Consider the following 23,058-nt stretch of genomic DNA (forward strand, 5'->3'; position numbering starts at 1 on the left):
TTGTGAACTTTGGCCCTGTGAACCAAGCCTCTCCAAGGCTTCCATTTCCAGGTGGCTCTCCGGCTGCATCACCCATTGTCACTGGTTGGCAAACCCACCATTGCCTGACCTTCCGAGAGCCCAATCGACCAGAGCAATCGCTGCAACTATGGCGTTCCTGTCTGGTGTGCCCTGCTTGATATCTGCAGGGCTGCTACTTGGAGGTCGACGTGCACTTTCACAAAATTCTACTGCATCGACAGGGATTCCAGGGAGGAGTCCAGAGTCGGCCAAGTAGTGCTGTGCAACCTGTTCGCTTGAAGGTGAGCCTGGTGAGGAGGTAAGAGATGCTTAATGTTGAGCCTCGCTATCGCCCATGGTTATGCATGTGTGTACGGCTGTGTATTTATTCATGAGCATGTGAATCCATGCCAGACCCCATGCTGGAGAAGGAAGATAGTTACTTGTAACCATTGTTCTCCAGCATGGGTCTGGCATGGATTCACATGCAAACCCTCCCGCCTGACACTCCGCGACTCTTCTCTTGGTCCTACTGTCACTTTACATGCTACCAAATCCGAAGATGGCTGCCAGAGGAGGGGCTTAGGTAGAGGGCAGTCATTGGCTTAAGGGCAGTATGACCCAGAGCTCAGTGGTTGGTTTATAGGAGAGACAGTTTTTATAAGCAAAAGTGAAACTGGTTTTTCTTTTAGAGGATTCCCAGCCGGATGACTGGGAATATTCATGAGCATGTGAATCCATGCTGGAGAACAGTTTACAGGTAAGTAACTTGTTCCTTCCAAGACGGCTCTGGCGTCTACTTCAGATGATACTTATTAAAAAAAGACCGGGCCCGTTCTAGACCTGCGGCGTCTCAAGTCCCAAAAATGAGTTATCCCATTGCAGCATGTGCTCGGCCAACTGGAGGAAGGAGACTTATTGATGTCGCTGGATCTGGAGGACACTAACTTCCATATTCACAAGCGAAAGTTCCTGCGCTTCTTGGAGCAGGGAAGACATTACCAATTCAAGGCCCTCTCTTTCGGCATGTAGTCGGCGACCAAGGTATTTTCGAGGTGCCTGGCACCGGTGGCGATCCATCTACGTCTACAGGGATACACGTGTCCCTGTACCTCAAAGACTGGTTCATCCGGGTCAGGTAAAGGGACGTAGCCGTCTTAACACACGGAGAGGACTGGCCGGCAGCTGATTCTGGGCGTCGCCGTCAATTATACAAAGTCCTGCTTGACACATTGCAGCATGCACTGTTCTCCAGCATGGGGTCTGGCATGGATTCACATGCTCATGAATATTCCCCGTCGTCAGGCTGGGAATCCTCGGTAAAGAAAAAACCACTATCAGTTTCGTTTCTGATCTGTCTTTCGTAGTAATAACCAATCACTGGTCTCTGCGTCATACTGACCACAGCCAATGACTGCCCTCTACCTACGCACCGCCTCTGGCAGCCATCTTCAGATTTTTACCGCACGTTCATGTGTTGGGATCCTCGTGCTATTGCTCTCGAGCGTTAGTGCTATTTTTTTCACGTTTTTTCTCAAAAACTTCGTTTTTTCGGTCAAAAGAGCCTCAAGCTCCACCGATTCTCCATCCGATCAACGGGGGCCCGTGTCGGATTCGTCTGCGCCCCTCAAGGGTGAAGATTTCGTCGAGCTACGCTTTTGGAGGACTCCAGAAGTTTCTCAGGCCCGGTCATGGCCCAGGAGAAGGGGAGCTCGACGCCCGGAAAGCTGTTCAGGGTCTGCCCTGGATGCCAGCTGCAGAACGTCTTCAAGGAGGACGAACACTCTTTTTGTCTTTACTGCCTACATGAGGTCAAGACGCACGTGGAGAAGGACTGTGCGTTTTGCGGCAACATGTCGGAGCGGACCATGAAGGACCGCCATCAACGTCTCGCCAACTGGCTGGAAGGGAAGAGCCCGTCCGGCGAGAAGAAGAGGAAGAAATCCGAGCGGTCTTCTAAGACCTTTGAGGACGCCCCGGCGACGGGGGTCCAACATAAGGCCAAGCACCGCGAGTCCGCTGGCACCGGGAGGGCCGAACGGTCGGGCTCTACGGGCGCCAGGCAGGGCGCACCCTCCCCGGCACCATCAACCACGAGCCAACGCTCTGGGTCGGGTAAGAGGAAGGCCGAGCACCCGGCGAAGCTCCTGGAGAGGCCCTGGTCGAGCTCGAAGGCGGAGGGGGAGCGAGGCAGTGTCCCCCCCCCCTCAAGGATAAGGCGGTGAGCGCACCTAAGGTGGTGAAGGCCTTAATCCATCCGGCCAGGCCCTCTATCGAAACTGTCGCGGCGACCCTGGCTCAGCCTGTGGAGGCTACACCAGTGGTGGCGACCTCGGGGCTCAGTCTCCCTGCCACCTCGGAGGGAGTCCTCTTTTGTGCCCATCGATAGGACCCCCGTGAAATCCCCCGTGGGGAAGAAAAAGGGGGGGCAGGGCGTCGTCGTAGATTCGGCCTCAACCTCGGAGGAGGAGCTGGTCGAAGTCTTAAGCCACGGCCTCGGCGTGGAAGAAGACCGGCCCGTCGGGATGGATCCCGACGCAGGTGACGACATCGTCGAGGGTACGGACGGGGCCCCTGATCGCCCGTCGGATTCCCCTCTGCCAGCGCCGCGAGACAACTCGGCGGCCATTTTGTTGGCTATACAGTCCTTGTGCTCAGAGATAAGGACGAGACTACCGTTGCCGACGGAACCTCTCCCGTCAGGGGACCCAGAACCGGGACCTTCTGGTGTTCCCCCTACCAAGAAAAGAAGGATCCACCCTCCGCCTCCTTTTCAGCCGTCGCGCCCCTTCCAGCCCTCCTCCCCGTCCACCCGAGGGGATGATACGGGGACTGACACGGCAGCGACGGGTACAGACGACGAGGATGTGCCGTCGTCGCCTCCCACCAGGGCTTCTCCGCCCGACGAGATTGGATCGTTCCACTCCATGATCACCAGGGCATCCGAGCTTTTCCAACTCTGCCCTGAGGAGAAGAAGGAAGGTTTCCTTTATCAGCGGCGCGAGGCCAAGAGGAAGACGGTCCTCTCAGTGCCTCTATTGGACGACATTTGGGATGAGGGCCTCACCCTCCTCAAGAACCCTTCCACGACGCCAGCTAGAAGAGACCGGTACGAGAAGAAGTACCGGGTCCCGGACACGGCCCCCCTGTGCCTCAGGGCGCAGCCTACCCCGGACTCCGTCGTATCTGCGGCGGCCAGGAAAAAAGCGGGGGGGGGTGGAGCGGCCTCCACATCGACTTCCCCACCGGACGGCGAGGGAAAGAAATTGGACGCTATGGGACGCAGAGTCATCTCGTCTGCGACGATGATTAAAGCGGCCAACGCCTTGGCTATCGTGGCCCGCTACGACAGGGAGCTCTGGTACAAACTGGCTCCCCTGCTGGACTTCTTGCCGGACGACAAGAGGGCAGAGGCCCTGGAGATCCTGCAGGAAGGTGAGGTGGCTTCGGATCACGCCATTACCGTTGCGACGGACATCGCCGACACTGGGTTCCGCCAGTTGGGCAACGGCGTTTGCCTTAGGCGGCGTGGATGGCTCAAGGCTACGGACTTCCGTCAAGACGTTCAGACCAGAGTCCTGGACATACCCTTCGATGGGAACAATCTGTTTGGGAAAACAGTGGAAGATTCCCTTCAGGCCATTAAAGCGGACACCGAGACGGCCCGGGCCCTTGGAGTTCTGCAACAACGACGGACGCCCTTTCGGAGCAGCGGAGGCAAGGGCGCCTCCAAAAGTTACGGCGGCGGTTTCTCCACCTACCGTCAAGCGGCCCGCTCGTCGGCTCAGGAGGCCTACAGGCGGCAAAGCCTCGTCGAAGCAGGATTGAACCGGCCGTGGGGTCGGGCCCCCACCGAAGCACCCCGGTGGGAGGCCGGCTGGCGAGCTTCGTCAGCGTGTGGGAGTCCATCTCCACCGACCGTTGGGTGCTGGACGCCTTGGCCCGGGGCCACGCGCTCGAGTTTCAAAGAAGGTGTCCGCGCGTCCCCCCCCCCCCGTTGCCAGGAAAGAACTTCACGTCCCTCAACTTCTCCTGGAGGTAAAGGCGATGCTCAGGAAGGGCGCCATCGAACTCGTCCCAAAGAGGTTTCGGGGCTCCGGAGTTTACTCGAGATACTTCCTCGTGAAGAAGAAGACGGGGGGATGGCGCCCCATCCTGGACCTGCGACATCTGAACAAGTTCATCAAGGCGCAAAAGTTCCGGATGGTCACCCTCCAGCACGTCCTGGGTCTGCTGGAGGAAGGAGGCTTCCTGTCGTCGTTGGATTTGGAGGATGCCTACTTCCATATTCCCATCCTAAAGGGGCACCGAAAATTACTCAGGTTTGTGGTCCAAGGGCGTCACTACCAGTTCAAAACCCTCCCCTTCGGACTACGGTCGGCACCCAGGGTATTCACCAAGTGCCTTGCACCGGTGGCGGCGCAGCTGCGCCGCAAGGGGATCCACGTCTACCCCTACCTGGACGACTGGCTCATCCGAGCCAAGACGAGGGAGCTCGCCGTGGATCACACGGCAAGGACCGTCCAACTTCTCACGGACCTGGGATTCTCCGTGAACTACGCCAAGTCCCACCTGGTACCCGCGCAAAACGCACTGTTTCTGGGAGCGAAGCTCTACAGTGTCCCTTCTGGCCTCCCCGTCGGAGGAAAGGACCAGGACCATCCTGGGCAAGGTACAGCGGATGTTGGTTTCCGACGCGGCCAAGGTGAGGTCCATCAAGTCCCTCCTCGGAATGATGTCTTCTTGCATCTACCTCATTCCCATGTGCAGGCTCCGGATGCGCCCGTTGCAGGAGTTCCTGGACGCGCGCTGGATCCAAACGACGGGCGGCTTCGAGGAGAGGATCACACTCGACGAGAGTTTCCGCCGAGCGGTCCGGTGGTGGGGCATCCGCGCGCATCTGACGGCGGGCATGGACTTCCAGACCCCAGACCACCAGGAGACAGTGACCACGGATGCCTCCCTGGAAGGGTGGGGAGCGCACACCGAAAATCTGCACGCGAGAGGCCTTTGGCTCCCGACGGAGAAGTCCCTCCATATCAACGTCCTGGAGCTCCGTGCAGTGTTCTGGGCCCTCGGGTCCTTCCTTCCGTCCCTCAAGGGCAAGCTGGTGAGGATCTTCACCGACAACACCACCACCATGTTTTACATCAGGAAACGGGGCGGAACCAGGTCCCCAGCACTGTCCAAGGAGGCGCAGGACCTGTGGCATTGGGCCGTCGCCCAAAGGATGTTTCTGGTGCCGTTTCATCTGGCAGGGATAAAAAACACCATCGCCGACTCACTCAGCAGGGAGCTGCGCTCGTGCCACGAGTGGGAACTACGGCAGGATCTAGTGGATCGCCTCTTCCGACGGTGGGACACACCCCAGATCGACCTGTTCGCGACGGCGACGAACTCCAGTGCCGGAGGTTCGCCAGCAGGTTTCCCCAGGCGAGGAGCATGGGCGATGCTTTCTCGTTCCCCTGGGAGGGCCTGTTCCTCTACGCGTTCCCTCCTTTGCCACTGCTAATCCGGCTCGTCAACCAGCTCAAGAGGTCACGGTGCAGGATGATCCTCGTCGCACCTGCGTGGCCGAGGCAGATAGGGTTCCCGGACCTTCTGGTCTTGTCAGCGTCTCCGCCAATCAAGCTACCGGTGGACGCGGATCTACTCTCCAGGGAAGGAGGCGCCATCCTCCATCACGACCCAAAATCGCTGAACTTGCAGGCCTGGCTCCTGCAGCGCTAGAGTTTGGAGGATACGACATACCGGCCGACTGCAGAGAGGTTCTTGCAAAGGCCAGGGCGTCCTCGACTCTTAAATGCTACGGACACAAATGGAAGAGGTTCTCTGTCTGGTGCCACGCACAGAAGATTAACCCTCTACGGATTACGGCTCCCCAGGTACTGCCGTACCTGCTGACGCTGGCCAAAGCTGGACTGGCACACGCGTCCATCAAGATTCATCTTGCTGCGATCTCCCGATACACCAGAACCACGGGCCGGATGTCCTTGTGGTCTCATCGTCTGGTGAAAGAGTTCATGAAGTGGCTGTTCAGATCGTTCCCGCCGGTGAAGGCTCCGGCCCCGGCGTGGGAGCTCAACGTGGTGCTGACCAAGCTCATGGGACCTCCGTTCGAGCCTCTGCACTCGGCCCCGTTGAAGTTTCTGTCGTGGAAAACAGCGTTTCTTGTGGCCATCACCTCCGCACGACGGGTGGGAGAGATCCAGGCCCTTTCCTGCAAGGCCCCGTACTTGACTTTTCACGACACGAGGGTAGTGCTCAGGACGAACCCCTCCTTCATGCCCAAGGTACCGTTGGACTTCCATCTCAACGAACCCTTGGTGTTGCCTGTGTTCTTCCCGTCGCCTTTGTCGCCGGCTGAGAGGACTTTGCACTCGCTGGATGTGGCTAGAGCGCTGAAGTTCTACGTGGACCGCACAAAGTGTTTTCGGAAGACGTCACAACTCTTTGTGAACTTTGGACCTGTCAATCAGGGGAAGGCTCTCTCGAAGGCTTCCATTTCCAGATGGCTCTCCGGCTGTATCATGTACTGTCATCGGTTGGCAAACCGACCGCTGCCTGGCCGTCCGAGAGCCCATTCCACCAGAGCGATCGCAGCTACCACGGCGTTCCTTTCTGGTGTGCCCCTGCTGGACATATGCAGGGCTGCTACGTGGAGGTCGACGCACACCTTCACGAAATTCTACTGCGTCGATCGGGATTCCAGGGAGGAGTCCAGGGTCGGCTAAGCAGTGCTGCGCAACCTGTTCGCCTGAGGTGAGCCTGGTGAGGAGGTAAGATGCTTAATGTTGAGTTTGATGTAATGCTTAATGTTGAGCCTTTGCCACCTCCCGTGGTTGTGCATGTGTGTACTGCTATGTATTCTTTATTCATGAGCATGTGAATCCATGCCAGACCCCATGCTGGAGAAGGAACAAGTTACTTACCTGTAACTGTTGTTCTCCAGCATGGGTCTGGCATGGATTCACATGCGAACCCTCCCGCCTACCCCTCTGCGGCTCTTCACTTGGTCATACTGCCACTTCACGTGCTTCCAAATCTGAAGATGCTGCCAGAGGCGGTGCTTAGGTAGAGGGCAGTCATTGGCTGTGGTCAGTATGACGCAGAGACCAGTGATTGGTTATTACTACGAAAGACAGATCAGAAACGAAACTGATACTGGTTTTTTCTTTACCGAGGATTCCCAGCCTGACGACGGGGAATATTCATGAGCATGTGAATCCATGCCAGACCCATGCTGGAGAACAACAGTTACAGGTAAGTAACTTGTTCCTTCCTGAGATCCAGGCTCAACACGGTCTCCTGCTGAGCATTGCCCTCGGAGAGGGTAGCGGCCATAACGGGGATGTGCAACGGCTGTTGTCACTTGAGACTGCTACAGTGCGGACCATCAAGTTGCTGCTCGGCATGATGTCATTGTGCATCTACATTATCCGACTCGGCAGGTTAAGAATGCAACCTTCAGGTCTTCCTGGACACTGGCTGGATGCAAGTGTCCAGGAGCTTCGCAGACAAGATCACTCTCGATGCGTTCATTCAGGCAATAAGGTGGTGGGGCGTCCACTGCGTCGCCTGGGGCATAGGGTTTCAAAACACCCAACCCTATACCAGGAGACAGTTACCACAGATGCTTCCCCAGAGCCCACACCGGACGTCCAGCTGCCGGGGAAGGATCTCCATACCAATATCCTGGAGCGGCTTGCAGTTTTCTGGGACCTCAAGTCATTAATTCTGTCCTTGAAGGGCAGAGTGGTGAAGAGCTTCATGGACAACAGCACCACTATTCTCTACACCAGAAAGCAGGGGGTTGTTGGGCACCTGATCCCCAGAGCACTCCAATGAGGCGAATGTCTTGTGGCACTGGGCTGTCGACAAGGAGATGTTCCTTATCCCCTTTCACCTGCTGGGAGTCCAGAACACCTTCACCGACTCCCTCTGCAGGGAGCTGCGTTCCTGCCACAAATGGGAACTTGGCAAGGAACAGGTGGACCACTCCTTCCTCAAGCGGGACAGGCACCAGATCGATCTGTTTGCGACAGCAGCAGACTCCAAATGCAAGAAATATGCCAGCAGGTTCCACCAGCCAAGGAGCATTCAGGGCGCGGTCTCTGTCCTGTGGTAAGGCCTGTTCCTATATGCTCTGCCTCGTCTGCTGCGAGGAGTCATCAATCTACTCCAACAGTGCTGATGCAGGATGATCCTCGTCTCCCCGGCATGGCCGAGGCAGATTTGGTACCCGGACCTTCTCAGCCTTTCTATGTCTCCTCCGGTCAAGCTGCCGGTGGTCGTGGATCTTCTCAACAGAGAAGGAGGTGCAATCCTGCATCACAGCCCAGGATCGGTGGACCCGAAGGCTTGGCTACTGCAGCCTTGGAGTTCGGTGGGTATGAGTTACCGGCAGACTGCAGGGAGGTCCTTGCCAGGGGCCAGAGTGTCATCGACTCTTCAGTTCTACGGGCAGCACGAGTGGAAATGTTTCGCAATGTGGTGCCGGATGCAGAAGATCAGGTCTGGGCTCTGCAGGTTTTTCCGTACTGTTGGTCAAGGCGGGGCAGGCGCATGCCTCTATCAGGGTGCTTCTGGCGGCTATCTCCCGCTACACCAGGTCTCCAAGACAGTGGTCTTTGGTCCCACTGTCTGCTCGAGGAGTTCCTGTTTAGATTGTTCCTGCAGGTGAAGGCCCCTGCCCCGGCGTGGGAACTCATTGTGGTATTGACAAGGCTCATTGGAGGGTACTCCCTTTGAGCCTATGCAGCAGGCCCCTCATTTTCCTTTTGTGGAAGACTGCTTTTCTCGTTGCCATCACCTCTGCCAGAAGGGTAGTTGAGATCAAGGCCCTTTCCTGCAAACAGTCTTATCCTTATCTGATTTCTCACGACACAAGGATGGTGCTGCGGATGCACCCCCTCCTTCATGCCAAAGGTTCTGTAGGACTTCCACCTCAACAAGCTTTTGGAGTTGCCTGTTTTTTTCCGAAACATTTGTCGCCGGCTTAAAGGACTTTACACTTTGGTTGTGGCTTGTGTGCTGAAGTTCTGTGTGGCAACGCACGCAGAGTTGAAATGTCTTTCGTATGTACCCCTCCCAGCACTCAGTTCTTGCAGCAGCAAAGAAGTACATCCAATCAGGGAAGATGGTCCAGTGGAGTTTGTCTCTGGGTTAGTTGGTCTCACTAACCCAAGTGAAGAAGTCTTCCCTTCCGGAGCTTCTTTTGTTACAGCAGAAGGGCTTCACAGGGCAATTCAAAGGTCCAGGAGGATGCGGCAAGCTTCTTTCATGGTTTCCAGTGGTTGACTCTGCCTCTAGTCACAAAACCCTTGCCTTTTTAAGCAGGTTTCTTCCATTCATGCACAACCTAGGCTGTCAATCGCACGGCAGGGTGGCTGTCTGTAAAGGACAGCCAGCCAATCAGGACTGGTTGCATTCAGGCATTCCTAGAGACCAAAGGACAGGTGTTTTGAGAACCTCGCTCACATCCTACCTTTCCAGACAATCTGGACGCAGAGGGACTTCAGGTCTGAAGCCTGCCAAAGGCAAAACTAACAAAGGGCTCAACTCAGCCTCGACGCACAGAGTAAAGACCAAGAAAGCCCTCACAAACAGAAAATGGTTGCTTTACTGCAGTGAGGGTTCAGCCTGCGGTAGAAAAGCATAATGGTAGGAACATTAATTCTGATGTTTGTTAATCTGCTTAGAATCACATGCTGTGCATAGTCCGACATCCATTGGTCACTGCGGAGTATTGCATTTTGTTTTTCGTAGTGGAAAAGGGGACGTCGACAAGGCGTGTCTGTAACACTATCCCTATAGTGACATGTGGTGTACCCACAATCCCTCACGTGTCGAGGTTCCTCAGATTGTTTTTTTCTGCCCAGATATTGGTCGCCTTTACCCGGAGCTCCTCGAGAGACATTGCAAATACATTTACTCGACCTTTGGTCGTTCCTTATTAATATCCATTACATAGATCCCTCCCTCGACGTAGCTGCGGATAGGTCAAAGCGTTTTCAGGCCAAATACCCTTTTTCTCCCCAAGCCACCAACACCAAATGACTCGAAGATTCGGGTCCCCTCCCTTGCATCGCCGGTCGGGTGCCGATTAACATCCTTTCTTCAGCATGGGAGGGAATAACATCAACCATAGCCTGCGGCTACTGTATAGAATTCAACAGACCCCCAAGGGGACGACGCATGACACCAGAACACCTCGCCATCCTTCTGCAAGAAGTGGACCAGCTACTGGAAAAAGGGGCCATAAGTCGTGCCTCTATCTCAGGTAACGGAAGGTATTTATTTAGTGTACTTCCTTGTACCCAAAAGGACTTAACCATGCGCCCTGTACTAGATCTGCGCCCAGCGAACAAAGTTGTCAAACCTCAAAAGTTTCGTATGGTGACCTTACAGGAAGTGATCCCCCTACTATCACAAGGAGATTACATGACAACACTGGACATGAAAGATGCATACTTTCATATTTCAATGTTGCCAGCACACAGGAAATACCTCAGGTTCATGATAGAGGGCAAACACTACCAGTTCAGAGTGCTACCCTTCGGCATAGCATCATCACCAAGGGTATGCACGAAAGTACTGGCAGTGGCCCACCTGCGCAGGTTGTCCATCCCAGTAGACCCTTACCTCGACGATTGGCTCATAACAGGGGATTCTTACGAAACATGCTGATCAAATACCCAAAAGACTGTAGACCGTTTTGTTCCAACTGGGCTTCTCCATCAACGAGAAGAAGTCCAGCTTAGACCCCAGCCAGATCAAACAATTCTTAGGGGCTCTAATGCGAACAAAGGACGGCCTCGTCTTCCCCTCCGAGAGGGTCGAAAACATGCTGTTTCAGATCCCTCAATATGTGGCAGGTCGAGAGGTGACTGTACGCAGAGCAATGCGCTTGCTAGGAATGATGGCGTCATGTATTTATTTGGTACCTCACGCGTGCCTGCGCCCAATGCAAGAGTGGCTCAACAGCTAGTGGTGTCAGGCCAGCGGACAATGGGACGATCTAGTGGTGGTCTCTCAGGCCTTGGTTCTCTTTCTACGGTGGTGGTCTAAGGAAAACCTGGTAATAGGGAAACCATTCACCACCCCCGCAGTGGAAGCCACTCTAACCACAGATGCCTCCCTCACAGGCTGGGGGGGGGTTCACCTATCCCATCAGACTGCTTACGTAGTTTGGACTCAGAGCGTAGCATCCAAGCACATAAACTTACTGGAGCTACTGGCTGTGTTCAAGGCACTAAAAGCCTTCCCGGCACACCTACAAGGGAAGACCGTGATGGTCCTCACGGACAGCACCACAGCCATGTACTACCTCAACAAGCAAGGGGGCACTCACACTCCAGGACTGTCCAAGCTGTCCCAGAACATCTGGAAGTGGGCTCTCAAACATATGTTCCTGTTGTCACATGTACCAGGGGAACTCAATCTGCTAGTAGACTAACTCAGCAGAGACTTCCCTCTGCCCTCAGAGTACGAATGGCGATTACACGAAGACATCGTCTTCAACGTTTTCACACAATGGGGATTCCCAGAAATAGACCTGTTCTCAACTCTGGGCAACTCACAATGCCAAGATTACGCCGCCAGGTACCCCCAGAACCAATGCAAGGGGAACTGTCTATCGATTCCATGGTCAGGGAAATTTGTTCTAGTCTATGCTCAGCATGTGATTCTAAGCAGATTCACAAACATCAGAAGACCATGCATTACTTACCGTAAAAGCGTTTCTGATGGTTGTATCTGCTTAGATTCACATGCGCCCACCCTTCCTCCCCGCTCTGATGGAAGGAACATAGACATCTTTTTATATCTCTTTTCTGTACTCACGTCTAGAAGGCTCCCTCAGGGCAGAAAAAATACAGAGGGACCTCGACGCGTGAGGGGTTGTGGGTACACCGCACGTCACTATAGGGATAGTGTTACAGACACGCCTTGTCGACGTCCCCTTTTCGACTAAAAAAAAAAACAAAATGCAATACTCCGCAGTGACCACTGGATGTCGGACTATGCACAGCATGTGAATCTAAGCAGATACAACCATCAGTAATGCTTTTACGGTAAGTAATGCATTGTCATCACTGCCACCAGCCATTTAAAGTTGTGAGTAATATAAAAAGGTTGCATGAGAATGTAGACTAAGGGGCTACTGGGTAACCACCAGCACTCCACATAAGGTGCTGTGTGCTGGAACCACAAAGAGAAAAGGTAAGTAAAGTCAATTTCACTTTTTACTCTTCTTGGGAACAGGAATTCACACAAGAAAAGGTATTTAAACCTTATGAGAAATCTAAAGGATTTCTCAGTGACTTTGCACTGAAGGTGCAGTGTCACCATACAAAAAGTAGATGCCTATGGAGTTTACTAGACTCCAAAAACAGAACATTTAATCCAAATCGGGTCAAAACACGAGCGTGAGAAAAAGGTCCCACTCACTCTAGGTAGGACATTAAAAAGTCCTAAAGTCCAGCAAAAGAGATGGGGGGGAGGGGGGTCTCTGAGGTTTAAGGGAATTGGCACATAAGTGAGAATTCTCCCCAACAGGGGTCCATAATAATGGAAGTCAAGGTGCAGTAAAGAGAAATTAACAGGGAAGCCCACAGGAGCAACCCAGTCTAAGCCATAGGAAGCTAGAACTCCAACCATACACTATGGAGAGACCTTAAAAGGTCACCCATAAAGAGTAAAAGACTAGACTGGGAGTAGATGCCCCTTCAATTAGGGACAAGGTAAATTAGTTACCAAGTCGAAGCAAAATGTTCTGGGGTTGACGTAGGTCAAAGATTTATCATAATTAGGAAAAGCTTACCGAACACTGCTCATTGGTAAGCTTTTTGTATTCTCTGTAACAATGCTGTGTTCCCTGTGGTGCTTAACAATGTTCGCTTCACTCTCCTTTCAGGTGAAAATCCCCTCGAATTCCTCCGAGATCAGCCACAGTTCCAGAACATGCGGCAGGTGCTACAACAGAACCCATCCCTGCTTCCGGCCCTGCTCCAGCAACTTGGTCAGGAGAACCCTCAGTTACTTCAAGTAGGTTTCGTGCAATCTTCATTCTCCCAGACATCCAGCGAGCAGTAGAGTGAGAATTGTTGTCTTGTAGTTTTTTACAGCCACAAAGCACCCCAGTCAGTTTTACGTTTAAAAGCTCCTTTAAATTTGGCTTGTTTGCAACCACTACATTCCTGCTTGTACCTCCAGTGCAATGGCTTTTATCAAACGCATAGTGTGTAATCTGAGTAGGAGACTTCTACATGGAAGGAGGAGCTGCCATAATACAGGGGGGGGGGTATGCTTTTTAATGGGGCAATACTTGCCTTTAGTCAGTCGGTCTCTACTAGTGAAATTTTAAAAGCCATAGTATAGGAAGATTATTGGCCCCTTAGTGTATTATCTACTTCCATTCAGGTTTTGGTAGCAGTCTTGTTGGTAGTGGAATCACTCACCCCAAGCCGCCTTTGTGGAACAAATAGTCCATATAGAATTATAATGCTCCGACGATCCTAGCCACTGTGGCAGTAGACTGCCCTGTGTAATACTGAATGACATGTTTGGCAGGTGTATGAAACTGTAGACTGGGAGTACTAGTTGGTTTTAAATTATGGTGAGACCACTTGTTCGTATTGGCCTAGAACTCAGTCTTTTGCAGGTGCTCTCAGCGTTTGAATGAAAGCAGTGTACCCTCCAGGCTGTGTGAAGATGTGGTTGAAACTGTGCGACACAGGCACCGATATAGCTTATTTAGATGGGTGACCTGGGAAGCTATGAAACCTGATAGAGTGCACGCTCGGGGCATGGAATAATTAACCTAGTATCCTTCAAAAGACAGATGGTTAGATTGCATACATTCTTTTCAATAAATGATTACATATTGGTTATAAATATGTACCGCACAAATGTAGTAATTATATTTTTCTCCAGCATGGGGTCTGGCATGGATTCACATGCTGATGAATATTCCCTGTCAGGCCGGGAAACCTTGGTAAAAGAAAACAGTTTGCAAGTGAAAATTAAACGGTCTTTCTCCTATAAACCAATAACTGAGCTCTGGGTCATACTGCCACCAGCCAATGACTGGTCTCTCCCCAAGCCCCTCCTCTGGCAGCCATCTTCAGATTTTTACTGCACGTTCAAGAGTTGGGAATCCTCGTGTTTTGTAAGCTTTTCTACGTTTTTGTGCTTTTTCGATAAATGATGTGTGTGCTATTCGTTCCTTTGACCGGCAAGCGGGCTCTGTTTGTCAGCGTCACAACTCCCCTAATGGCACGAATCGCAGAGTTTCATTGAAGATTCCAAAAGGCCATCTGACCTACACCGCACGCCGGACCATGTTGGAGGAGCAGGAGTGAGGCTCCCGCTTCAAGCTCTGATCCAACTGCGGATTGAGGAACGTGTTTGTAACACCTCCAATGCCTCCATCCAGACTCTGCCTTGGGTTCTCAAAGTAGACTGTCAAGGATTGTCACAGTAGGTTGGCGCTATGGCTCAATGCCAAGACCTCTACCCTGTGTGGCAAATGGGGGCATGCCTCACCCAGGACCGGCCTGTCAGAGGATCGGGCTTTAAGTCCTTTGAGGGCGCTCCATCTGTAGGGGGGCAAGACTAGGCCAAGCATTGCGAGTCTGTTATAGTCGGGTGCGCCGCGCATGTGGCTCCTGCAACATTAAGGGTGCATTAATCTTCGCAATCTTCAGTCATCACTCCATCTCCACCTCAAAGAGGAAATCGGAAAACCCAGGGAAGCGTTGGGAGAAGCCAGTGAAGAAGGTGCAGGGAAAGATGTCCGACCTTCCCCTGAAAGCCTAGGTGAAGTCGTCCTCAAATCTAGCTGGTGGCGGCCGCCCTCTCGAAGGCTGACCCAGTCCAGGGGACCCTGGTGGCACCCAGAGGGGCCCCAACCTCGAGGCGGGAGGGCTCGGGCAAACTGGTGGAGGAAACTCCAGAGAAAAGGATGCCATCCCCGAGACCGACACCTCAGGGTGCAAAAAAGGGTGGAGGAGAGGAGGCCGCAACTGTGCTCCAGGGCACGGCTATTTCTTCCTCGGCTGAAGAGGACCTGGTGTAGTGCATACAGTCCCAGAGGACGTGGGGAACGATGATGACGTAAACGCTGACTGGGACGACAGCGGGAATGCTGACGTGGGATCCTCCAGGAGGGAGAGGTGGCATTGCACCATGCCATCACTGTGGCCCTGGACCTGCCAGATGACGAACAGTGTCGGCTTCCATCGCCATGGCTGGTTGAAGGCCACCAACTTTCGGCAGGAAGTTCAGACGAGGGTCCTAGACATGCTTTTTGATGGGGACAATCTCTTTGGAAAGGCCGTTGATGAATCGTTGCAAGACGTCAAGACTGACTCTGAGATGGCCTGAATCCTTGGCACGCTTAAGCAACATCACCCTTCCTTTTGTGCCTCAGACGGGGAATCGGGAAGATCGGCAAAGAGTTTCAGGGGGTGGGGGAAGTGGGTCCTCGTACCGTCAGCCCTCCTGTGACCCAGGAGCCCCAGGGGTCAGTCCAAGGCTTTTCAGAGGTGGCCGTCAGCACTCCCAAGGCAGCACGCAGGCCTCAAAGCAGGATGGCTGGCTCCCAGACATGCACCCCGGTGGGAGGCGGGCTGGCAGGCTTTGTCAGTGAGTGCGAGCAGATCTCCACTGACTGATGGGTGCTGGACACTCTAAAGTTGCCACTGAGGCCAACGGTGGCCCGACTGGAGTAGCACATCCCTCAGCTCTTGCAGGAAGTACGGGCCATGCTAAAAAAGGGGTGATGGAGTTGGTTCTAAAGCGTTTCCGGGGTTCCAGTGTCTATTCTAGATACTTCTTGGTAAAGAAAACTAGGAGCTGGAGGCCCATTCTAGGCCTGCAGCGCCTCAACAAATAACTTGGTCCCAAAAAAATCAGGATGGTCACGTTGCAGCATGTGCTCCGCCAACTGGAGGAAGGAGACTTCTTGTTGTCGCTGGATCTAGAGAATGCATGCTTCCGATGCTTCTCGTGAATGGGGATGTGGAAGTTCCTGCCCTTTGTGGTACAGGGAAGGCACTACCGGTTAAAGGCCTTTCCCTTCGGACTAAAGTCGGCACCCAGGGTATTGACTAAGTGCCTGGCGCCAGTGGTGGCCCATCTACGTCTGCAGGGGATACATGTGTACCCGTACCTTGACTGGCTCATCCGCGCCAAGTCCAGGGAAGTAGCCGTTGAACGCATGGAGAGGACTGGAGTTCTCAGTCAGCTATCTGAAATTCTGCTCGATACCATCGCAGAACACGCTATTCCTGGGGGCCAAGCTGAACACCATCTCCTGCCTGGCGGCCCCCTCCGAAGAAAGGATGGTGGCCATGCTGTGCAAGGTGCAGTGGCTGTTGGCACTGGAGACCGCCACGATGCAGACCATCGTCGCTGCTCGGCATGATGATGTGCATTTACCTGCTATGACTCTGCAGTTTGCGGATGCAACCCCTTCAGGAATTCCTGGACGCTCGGTGGATCCAGGTGCCTCGAAGCTTTGCAGACAAGATTGTTCTCGCCGAGGAGTTCCGTTGAGTGATGCAGTGCTGGGGCGTGTGCTACAACATCGCCAGGGCACGGATTTCCAGAGCCCACTGTACCAGGAGACACCATGGACGCTTCCCTGGGGTGCTGGGGACCCCATGCTGGATGTCTCCTCAGCTACCGGAGGAGGGGGGGGGTCTCCACATCAATGTCCTGGAGCTGCGGGCAGTGTTCTGGGCCCTCAAGTCGTTCCTTTCGTCCCTCAAGGGCAAGGTGATGACTGTCTTCAGACAGTACCACCACAATGTTCTACATCAGGAAACCAGGAGGTACCAGATCCCGGTGCTCTCCAGAGAGGCACAGGACCTGTGGCACTGGGCCGTCGCCCAAGAGATGTTCCTCATTACTTTTCTCCTGGCTGAAGTCAAGAACACCATCGCAGACTCACTCGGGGAGCTGCGCTCTTGCCACGAGTGGGAGTTTCGACAGGACCAAATGGACAGCCTCTTATATGGGGCAGACCCCAGATCAATCTGTTTGCGACGGCTTCCAAATGCCAGAGATTCGCCAGCAGGTTCCCCCAGTCGGGGGGTGCGCGTTTCTTTCCTGTGGGAAGGCCTGTTCCTGTACACGCCCCCCCCCCCCCCGGGGGGTTGCCTATCCTTCCGCGAGTCATCAATCAACTCCGTGCCAATGCAGGTTGATCGTAGTCGCCCCCGCATGGCCGAGGCAGATTTGGTACCTGTATCCTCAGCTTGTCAGCGGTCTCCACCGGTCAAGCTGCCAGTGGTCGTGGATCTGCTTGCCAGAGAAGGAGGCGCAATCCTACCTCACGTCCCAAGATCGCTGAACCTGGAGGCTTGGCTTCCACAGCCTTAGAATTCCGTGGGTACGAGCTGCCGGCGGACTGCACGGAGGTCCTTGCCTGAGCGTTGTTGACTCCTCAATGCTACTAGCACAAGTGGAAACGTTTGGCACCATGGTGCTGTACGCAGATGATCAATACTCTGTGGTCTCGGCTCTGCAGATTCTTCTGTACTTGTTGTCCTTGGCCCAGGCAGGTCTGGTGCACGCCTCTATCAAGGTGCATCTGGTGGCTATCTCCCGCTACATCAGGTTCCTCAAAGGACTGTTTCGATAGTTCCAGCCGGTGAAGGCCCCTGCCACGGCGTGGCAACTAAAGGTGGTGCTGACAACGCTCATGGGGGCTCCCTTCGAACCTATGCATTTTCCCCCTCTTGTTCCTTTTAATGGAAGACGGCTTTTCTCGTGGCTGCTAGGGCAGTTTTTCTGATGTCCAACTAAGGGCTTAGCAAAACCATTCAACTGAGGCATTACAAGACTCCAGTCTTAGTATAAGGCTGTACCACCTGAGTACATAGTAGCGTAGACTGACCGGCCAGGCTTATCTTAGCAGGGAGAGAGGGCTGTAGAATCAGTTCAGATGAAATTGTAATACAAATGATCCAAAGAAACTTTGTATTGTAAAAATAAAGGATTTATTTAAATACAGGTAGGCCCAGATAAATCATGGGGTAAGTAAGCACTAACACGTTATATGAAATCGCAATATAGAAACACCACACTATGCTTGAAGGTACACAGACCAAAGTATAAACCTTATTTGGAACCCCTGACTGTAGTTCGAGGGAAGTCTAAACTTTTTCATGAACATTCAGTATGGGTCACACCTATTCTTGGGGAGTAAAACCAATGGTTACTTTCACAATTAAATTCAGTAATGCAAGGGCAGTAGACCCTACCAGTTGTACAGTGATTCTCAGTACAAATCACTTAATCGGTAAACTGGACAATATTTTTTTGGTGAATAGTGGAGCACTTATTCCAGGTACAGTAAAAACCTATTACTACTTTTGTGATAACACTTAGTTATGCTCGGTGAGTGAAACCTAAGCATGTAATATTCAATTACAGGTGATTTTGAGATCAGTGAACCTGAGATGAGCAGTAACTCTTGTAATTTATTATTGGGAAGGCACACACACCTAACTCAAGGTAAGTAAAACCCATTTCTGATGCTTGTTAATCTGCTTAGAATCACATGCTGTGCATATGGTCCGTCATCCAGTGGTAACCGCGGAGTATTGTCTTTCGGGGACCGAAAGGGGACGTCGGCATAGGCTTTTCTGTAACCCTATCCCTATCGTGACGTGTAGAGTACCCAAAATCCTGCATGCGCTGAGGTCCTTCAGGTTGGTTTTTTTCCGCCCAGATAACTGGTCGCCCTATAGCGGAGCTCTTACATAAGAGACATTGTTTATCTTAAACTGACTTGTCGGTTATTTCCCCCCTTAAGTCACTTCGACGGCAAGAAGAACTTAGACTAAGACTACGGGGGATTTGTCAATGGCGGTGGATTTTGGCACCTAAGATCAGGCGGCTGAAGCATCCATGTGGCTGTGCCCTCTGGCTGGCCTTCACAGTAGGGAGAGTGGGGTTGGTGGGTCGGGGGGGGGGGCATATCTTCGTTATGTCTTCCCTCTCACCCCCCCTCCTCTTTGCTTACACCTTTCTCTATGGAAAGGACTCCATTTAGGTTCTGCCCTAAGTGTAGGGTCAGATACCCGTGGAAAGACTAGCACAGAACCCCTTAGATCGCGAAGCGGTGTGGCTTGTAAACTCCTTCGGCCTAAGACACTTAAGAAGTGCCATGTAAAGCGGTGGGCAGTGTACAGTATGTCATGGGCAGAACCCTCCCCAACCCCCCCCCCCCCCCCCCCCCCCCCCTCCCCCCCCCCCTCCCCCACTCACAGCCACACCCGCCAAAGGTGATGGGGGCATCTCTGATGTCCAAACCTCCGTTGTGGATGTTATAGACCTCGAGGCGGACACTTCTAGTTCTGCCATGCCCATCCCCGGCCGTTAAAGGCCTGATGCTAGTCTCGCTTCAGGGGCAACACCCGGCGACAGGGGCGTACAAAGAACTCATCACACTAAACGCTCAACCCCTCCACTTATTTGGACGGGTAGGTCGGATTCCTCTGATCGTTCAGATCAGCAGTCTTCCCTGCATCCGCAGCAGGGTTTTGCGACTGGGCATTCCAAAATAAACCAGGGCGCTACCCCTAAATCAGGTTTACACGTCGAATCGCAGACCATCGACGCTCCGATGGTCTCTAACGGCCTCGTAGGCCCAAAATCTAAAACTAGGTCTCAAGGCGAGAAACCTAGCGCTAGGCCCTCTAACGCTGCTGTAGGCGGTAAAACTGATAGACCTTCGGACCCACTAACTCACGCCGATTCGGCGATGATTGAACACAGTATCGCAAGAATTACTTGGCTGATAACCTACTCCGTCGAAAGACATTGGGCAGGCCACGGGCAGATCTATAGATACACCATGGTGCCCCGATTCTAGCGAAACCTACGAGGACAGTCTGGCGTCTTTCCAACACTGAGTACATTTCGATGCCAAGGGGCGGAAGACGATGCTTTTCCACCCGTAGGCCCTTCTGGTTCCTCTAAGTGGACAAGGGATACATTTGAAGGGTGCATGGATCGTTGTTAGGCAGAAACCTGTGCAGTTCCCTCTGGGACCACTGCAAAAGATTTAGGACTACAGGTGTTTGGCAGTAAACCCACTTGGTAGCAGTCTGTACCACACAGATTTACTTGGTAGCTGTGGCTGAGCAGTCAGACTTTCCTCAAGAAGAGTTAGGCAGTATACAGTGTATTCACAATAGGTCAAAAGAACATAAAACAAGCAAACACATGTCCAGAGCTTGGTGTAAAAAAAGATTTCTGATGTTTGTTAATCTGCTTAGATTCACATGATGTGCATAGGTCCGACATCCAGTGGTCACTGCGGAGTATTGCATTTTGTTTTTCATAGTCGAAAAGGGGACGTCGACAAGGCGTGTCTGTAACACTATCCCTATAGTGACGTGCGATGTACCCACAATCCCTCACGCGTCGAGGTCCCTCAGATTGTTTTTTTTCCACCCAGCTTTTGGTCGCCTTTACGCGGAGCTCCTCGAGAGACATTGCAAAACATATTTCCTGGACCTTGGTCCTGACTTATTACATTAACACATAGATCCCTCCCCTCGACGTAGCTGCGAAGCTGTTTCTCCGCCGAACAAGATCTTTGACGGAGGAGACGAGATGGAGGAGATCATTCGGCGCTGCCGAACACATGGCCTGGCCTCGCCGGCCAACATACAGTAGGGAGAGTGGGGGTGGAACTATCTTGTTTCTCTTCGAGAATGCCTTTCCTTTTCCCTTCCCTTTCCCTCGGGGTTATCACCAATTATTGCCTCAGCTATGGAGAGGACACCCTTTAGGTTTTGCCCGCGCTGCAAGGGCAAGTACACCTGGAAGGACAAGCATAAACGCTGTAATCGTTGCTTGCCCCTCGATCATAAAGAAGACGGCTGCGCGGCTTGTCAGCTTTTAAAACCCAGAACTCTAAAAGAACGTAGAGTGAAGAGGTGGGCGGCCTACGCCATGTCGAAGTCCGATTCCTCACCCGCCGCCGTCAGTGACGAGGAAGGTGATAACACGACCTCCGTTGCGGAAGTCTTAAACCTCTCGAGGGAGCGCTCACGCTCCTTGACGTCCGTCCCCGGCCCCGACGGGCTCGGCTCATGTCCTGCTTATGGGGATGAACACGCCGGCGACAAGGACGCACAAAAGACTCACTTCCATAAGCACACAACCCACGGCTCTTCTTCGTTGAAGACGAAGAATTAATCAGCACCAAAGGAGACGCAGGGCACCCTGGCCTCTACCTCAGACCGTAAGAGTCTAAAGCCCCACTCGCAAACGCGACCAGCGACTGGGCTTTCCACAAATAAAGGTGCTTCCCCAAAACCATCTGACGTAACGCTCCATGTAAGAGCGCCCGTTGCTGTACAACATGCAACGCCTGTAACGTCGAGACCAGAAACCTCCACAGACAATTTACTTGTCGAGAACCTAGCGAGGATTGTTTCCGCCGATACCCATAAGCGGACGACGAAAGACACGTCGAATACCGCACAAAGGGCTAAAGACACGCCGAAGGGGAGCCAGGAATTGCCCCCTTCATCTAGAGGGACTCCTGGCCTACCGGAAGGCTTTTCAGAAGGCGACGGAAACCTTGCTTCGACGTTGAGGGAGAGGTCAAAGCGTTTCCAGGCAGAAAACACGAATTCCCCCCCCACCCCCTCCCTAGACTACTCAGGGGTACCCCATGAGACTCTGGAGGGACTCAATTTCTGCATGGAGAAGATGGAAAGGTTTATGGAAAACCCAAAACCCACCAACACCCAAAAGACCAAGGGAAGGACCCCAGGAGGACCCCAGGGTCAAATTGCCTAGGTTGTTTAATCCTTCGCATGACGAATTAAACGTATATGACCTCACTGAAGACGAACAACATTTTCAGGAAGAGGATGAGTTTTTGGGTGTAGAGGAAGAACGAAACCTAGAGGAGGGGTTTTAAGAAGATACAGGTGCAGGGGGGCTTCGGAGAAGAACTAGAGGTAGTTACCTCACACCCCTGGCAGTCCCCATCAGCGTACTCTGACCCTGATGCCATAACCCTATCTCCTACCAAAGACTCTCCTATTAGGAACACATCTCCTACAGATGACCAGCCTACGTTTAATGCACTGTTGCGCAAAGCAGCAGCGCATTTCGAATTAGACACACGGGGGACCTCTCCGGACATTGACTTTGTGGAAAAAGTAATTAAGGAGAAGCCCCCTGTCAGTCAAACCATTCCACTCCTTGCCTCAGTGAAAAGAAGAATCACCCCTTCTCTATCCACTCCTGCGTTGGTCAGAGGGGTCAACCCTCGAATAGAAAAACTCTTCAGCCCATCGCCTTCTGATCCTTTTATACGTCAGGGGCCACTCCGTACCAGACTCCCTTGTAGTAACAAATACAAGGAAGAGGGCAGGGGTGCACTGTCCACCAGTGAGGCACCTCCAGACAAGGAGGGGAAAAAGCTGTATGCCCTGGGGAAGAGAATCACAGCTTCTGCCGCTTTCTCAGCAAGGATCGCTAATAACTCTTTACTAGCAAGCTACACAGACGCACAGTGGAGCAAGCTACGTAGCGATGCTGAAGAGGCACCAGAACCCCTGCGTACACGCCTTCTTGCCACAATCACGGAATGGACACTAGTGAACCAAAGCATTGTTAAAAACACTTTAGATGCTGCAGAGACTGCTGGCCGTTCCCTAGTCCAAGGGATTCTCCTCAAACGCCATGTCTGGCTGCGCAATTCGGGGTTTAAACCTGAAACTCGGGCTTCCCAGATCAACAAACCTATAGAGGATACCAATCTCTTTGGTAAGGCAGTTGATGAGGCTCTAGAAAATGCTAAAAAGGAGTTTGACACAATGAAGACCCTTGACCAGATTTCTAGGCCACCTAACAGATGCGGCTATGGCAATAAGCGCCTTTTTCGTGGCCAACGCCAGCAGCAGAATCAACAATACTCTGCCAACAACTGGTCCTCTAGCCAGGGTAATAGTGGCCAGTACAATCAGAGAGGCCAATGCCGTGGCAAGGGGAGAGGTCGGGCCTCTACCCCTAGAG

The 23,058-nt window shown here is 52.9% G+C and overlaps 1 protein-coding gene across 1 annotated transcript in view; it reads left to right on the top strand.

The window, feature by feature from the left end:
• RAD23A (RAD23 homolog A, nucleotide excision repair protein) overlaps positions 1-23,058 on the top strand; it is a 245,568-nt gene that overhangs the window by 197,260 nt on the left and 25,250 nt on the right. Inside the window, exon 7 of the mRNA XM_069604181.1 lies at positions 12,917-13,047. Within this exon, the coding sequence (XP_069460282.1) occupies positions 12,917-13,047 (131 nt within the window). The remainder of the gene's footprint in view (positions 1-12,916; positions 13,048-23,058) is intronic.

This window comes from Ambystoma mexicanum, chromosome 3q, assembly GCF_040938575.1.
Source record: "Ambystoma mexicanum isolate Mex_15411 chromosome 3q, UKY_AmexF1_1, whole genome shotgun sequence".
Lineage (NCBI taxonomy): Eukaryota > Metazoa > Chordata > Amphibia > Caudata > Ambystomatidae > Ambystoma > Ambystoma mexicanum.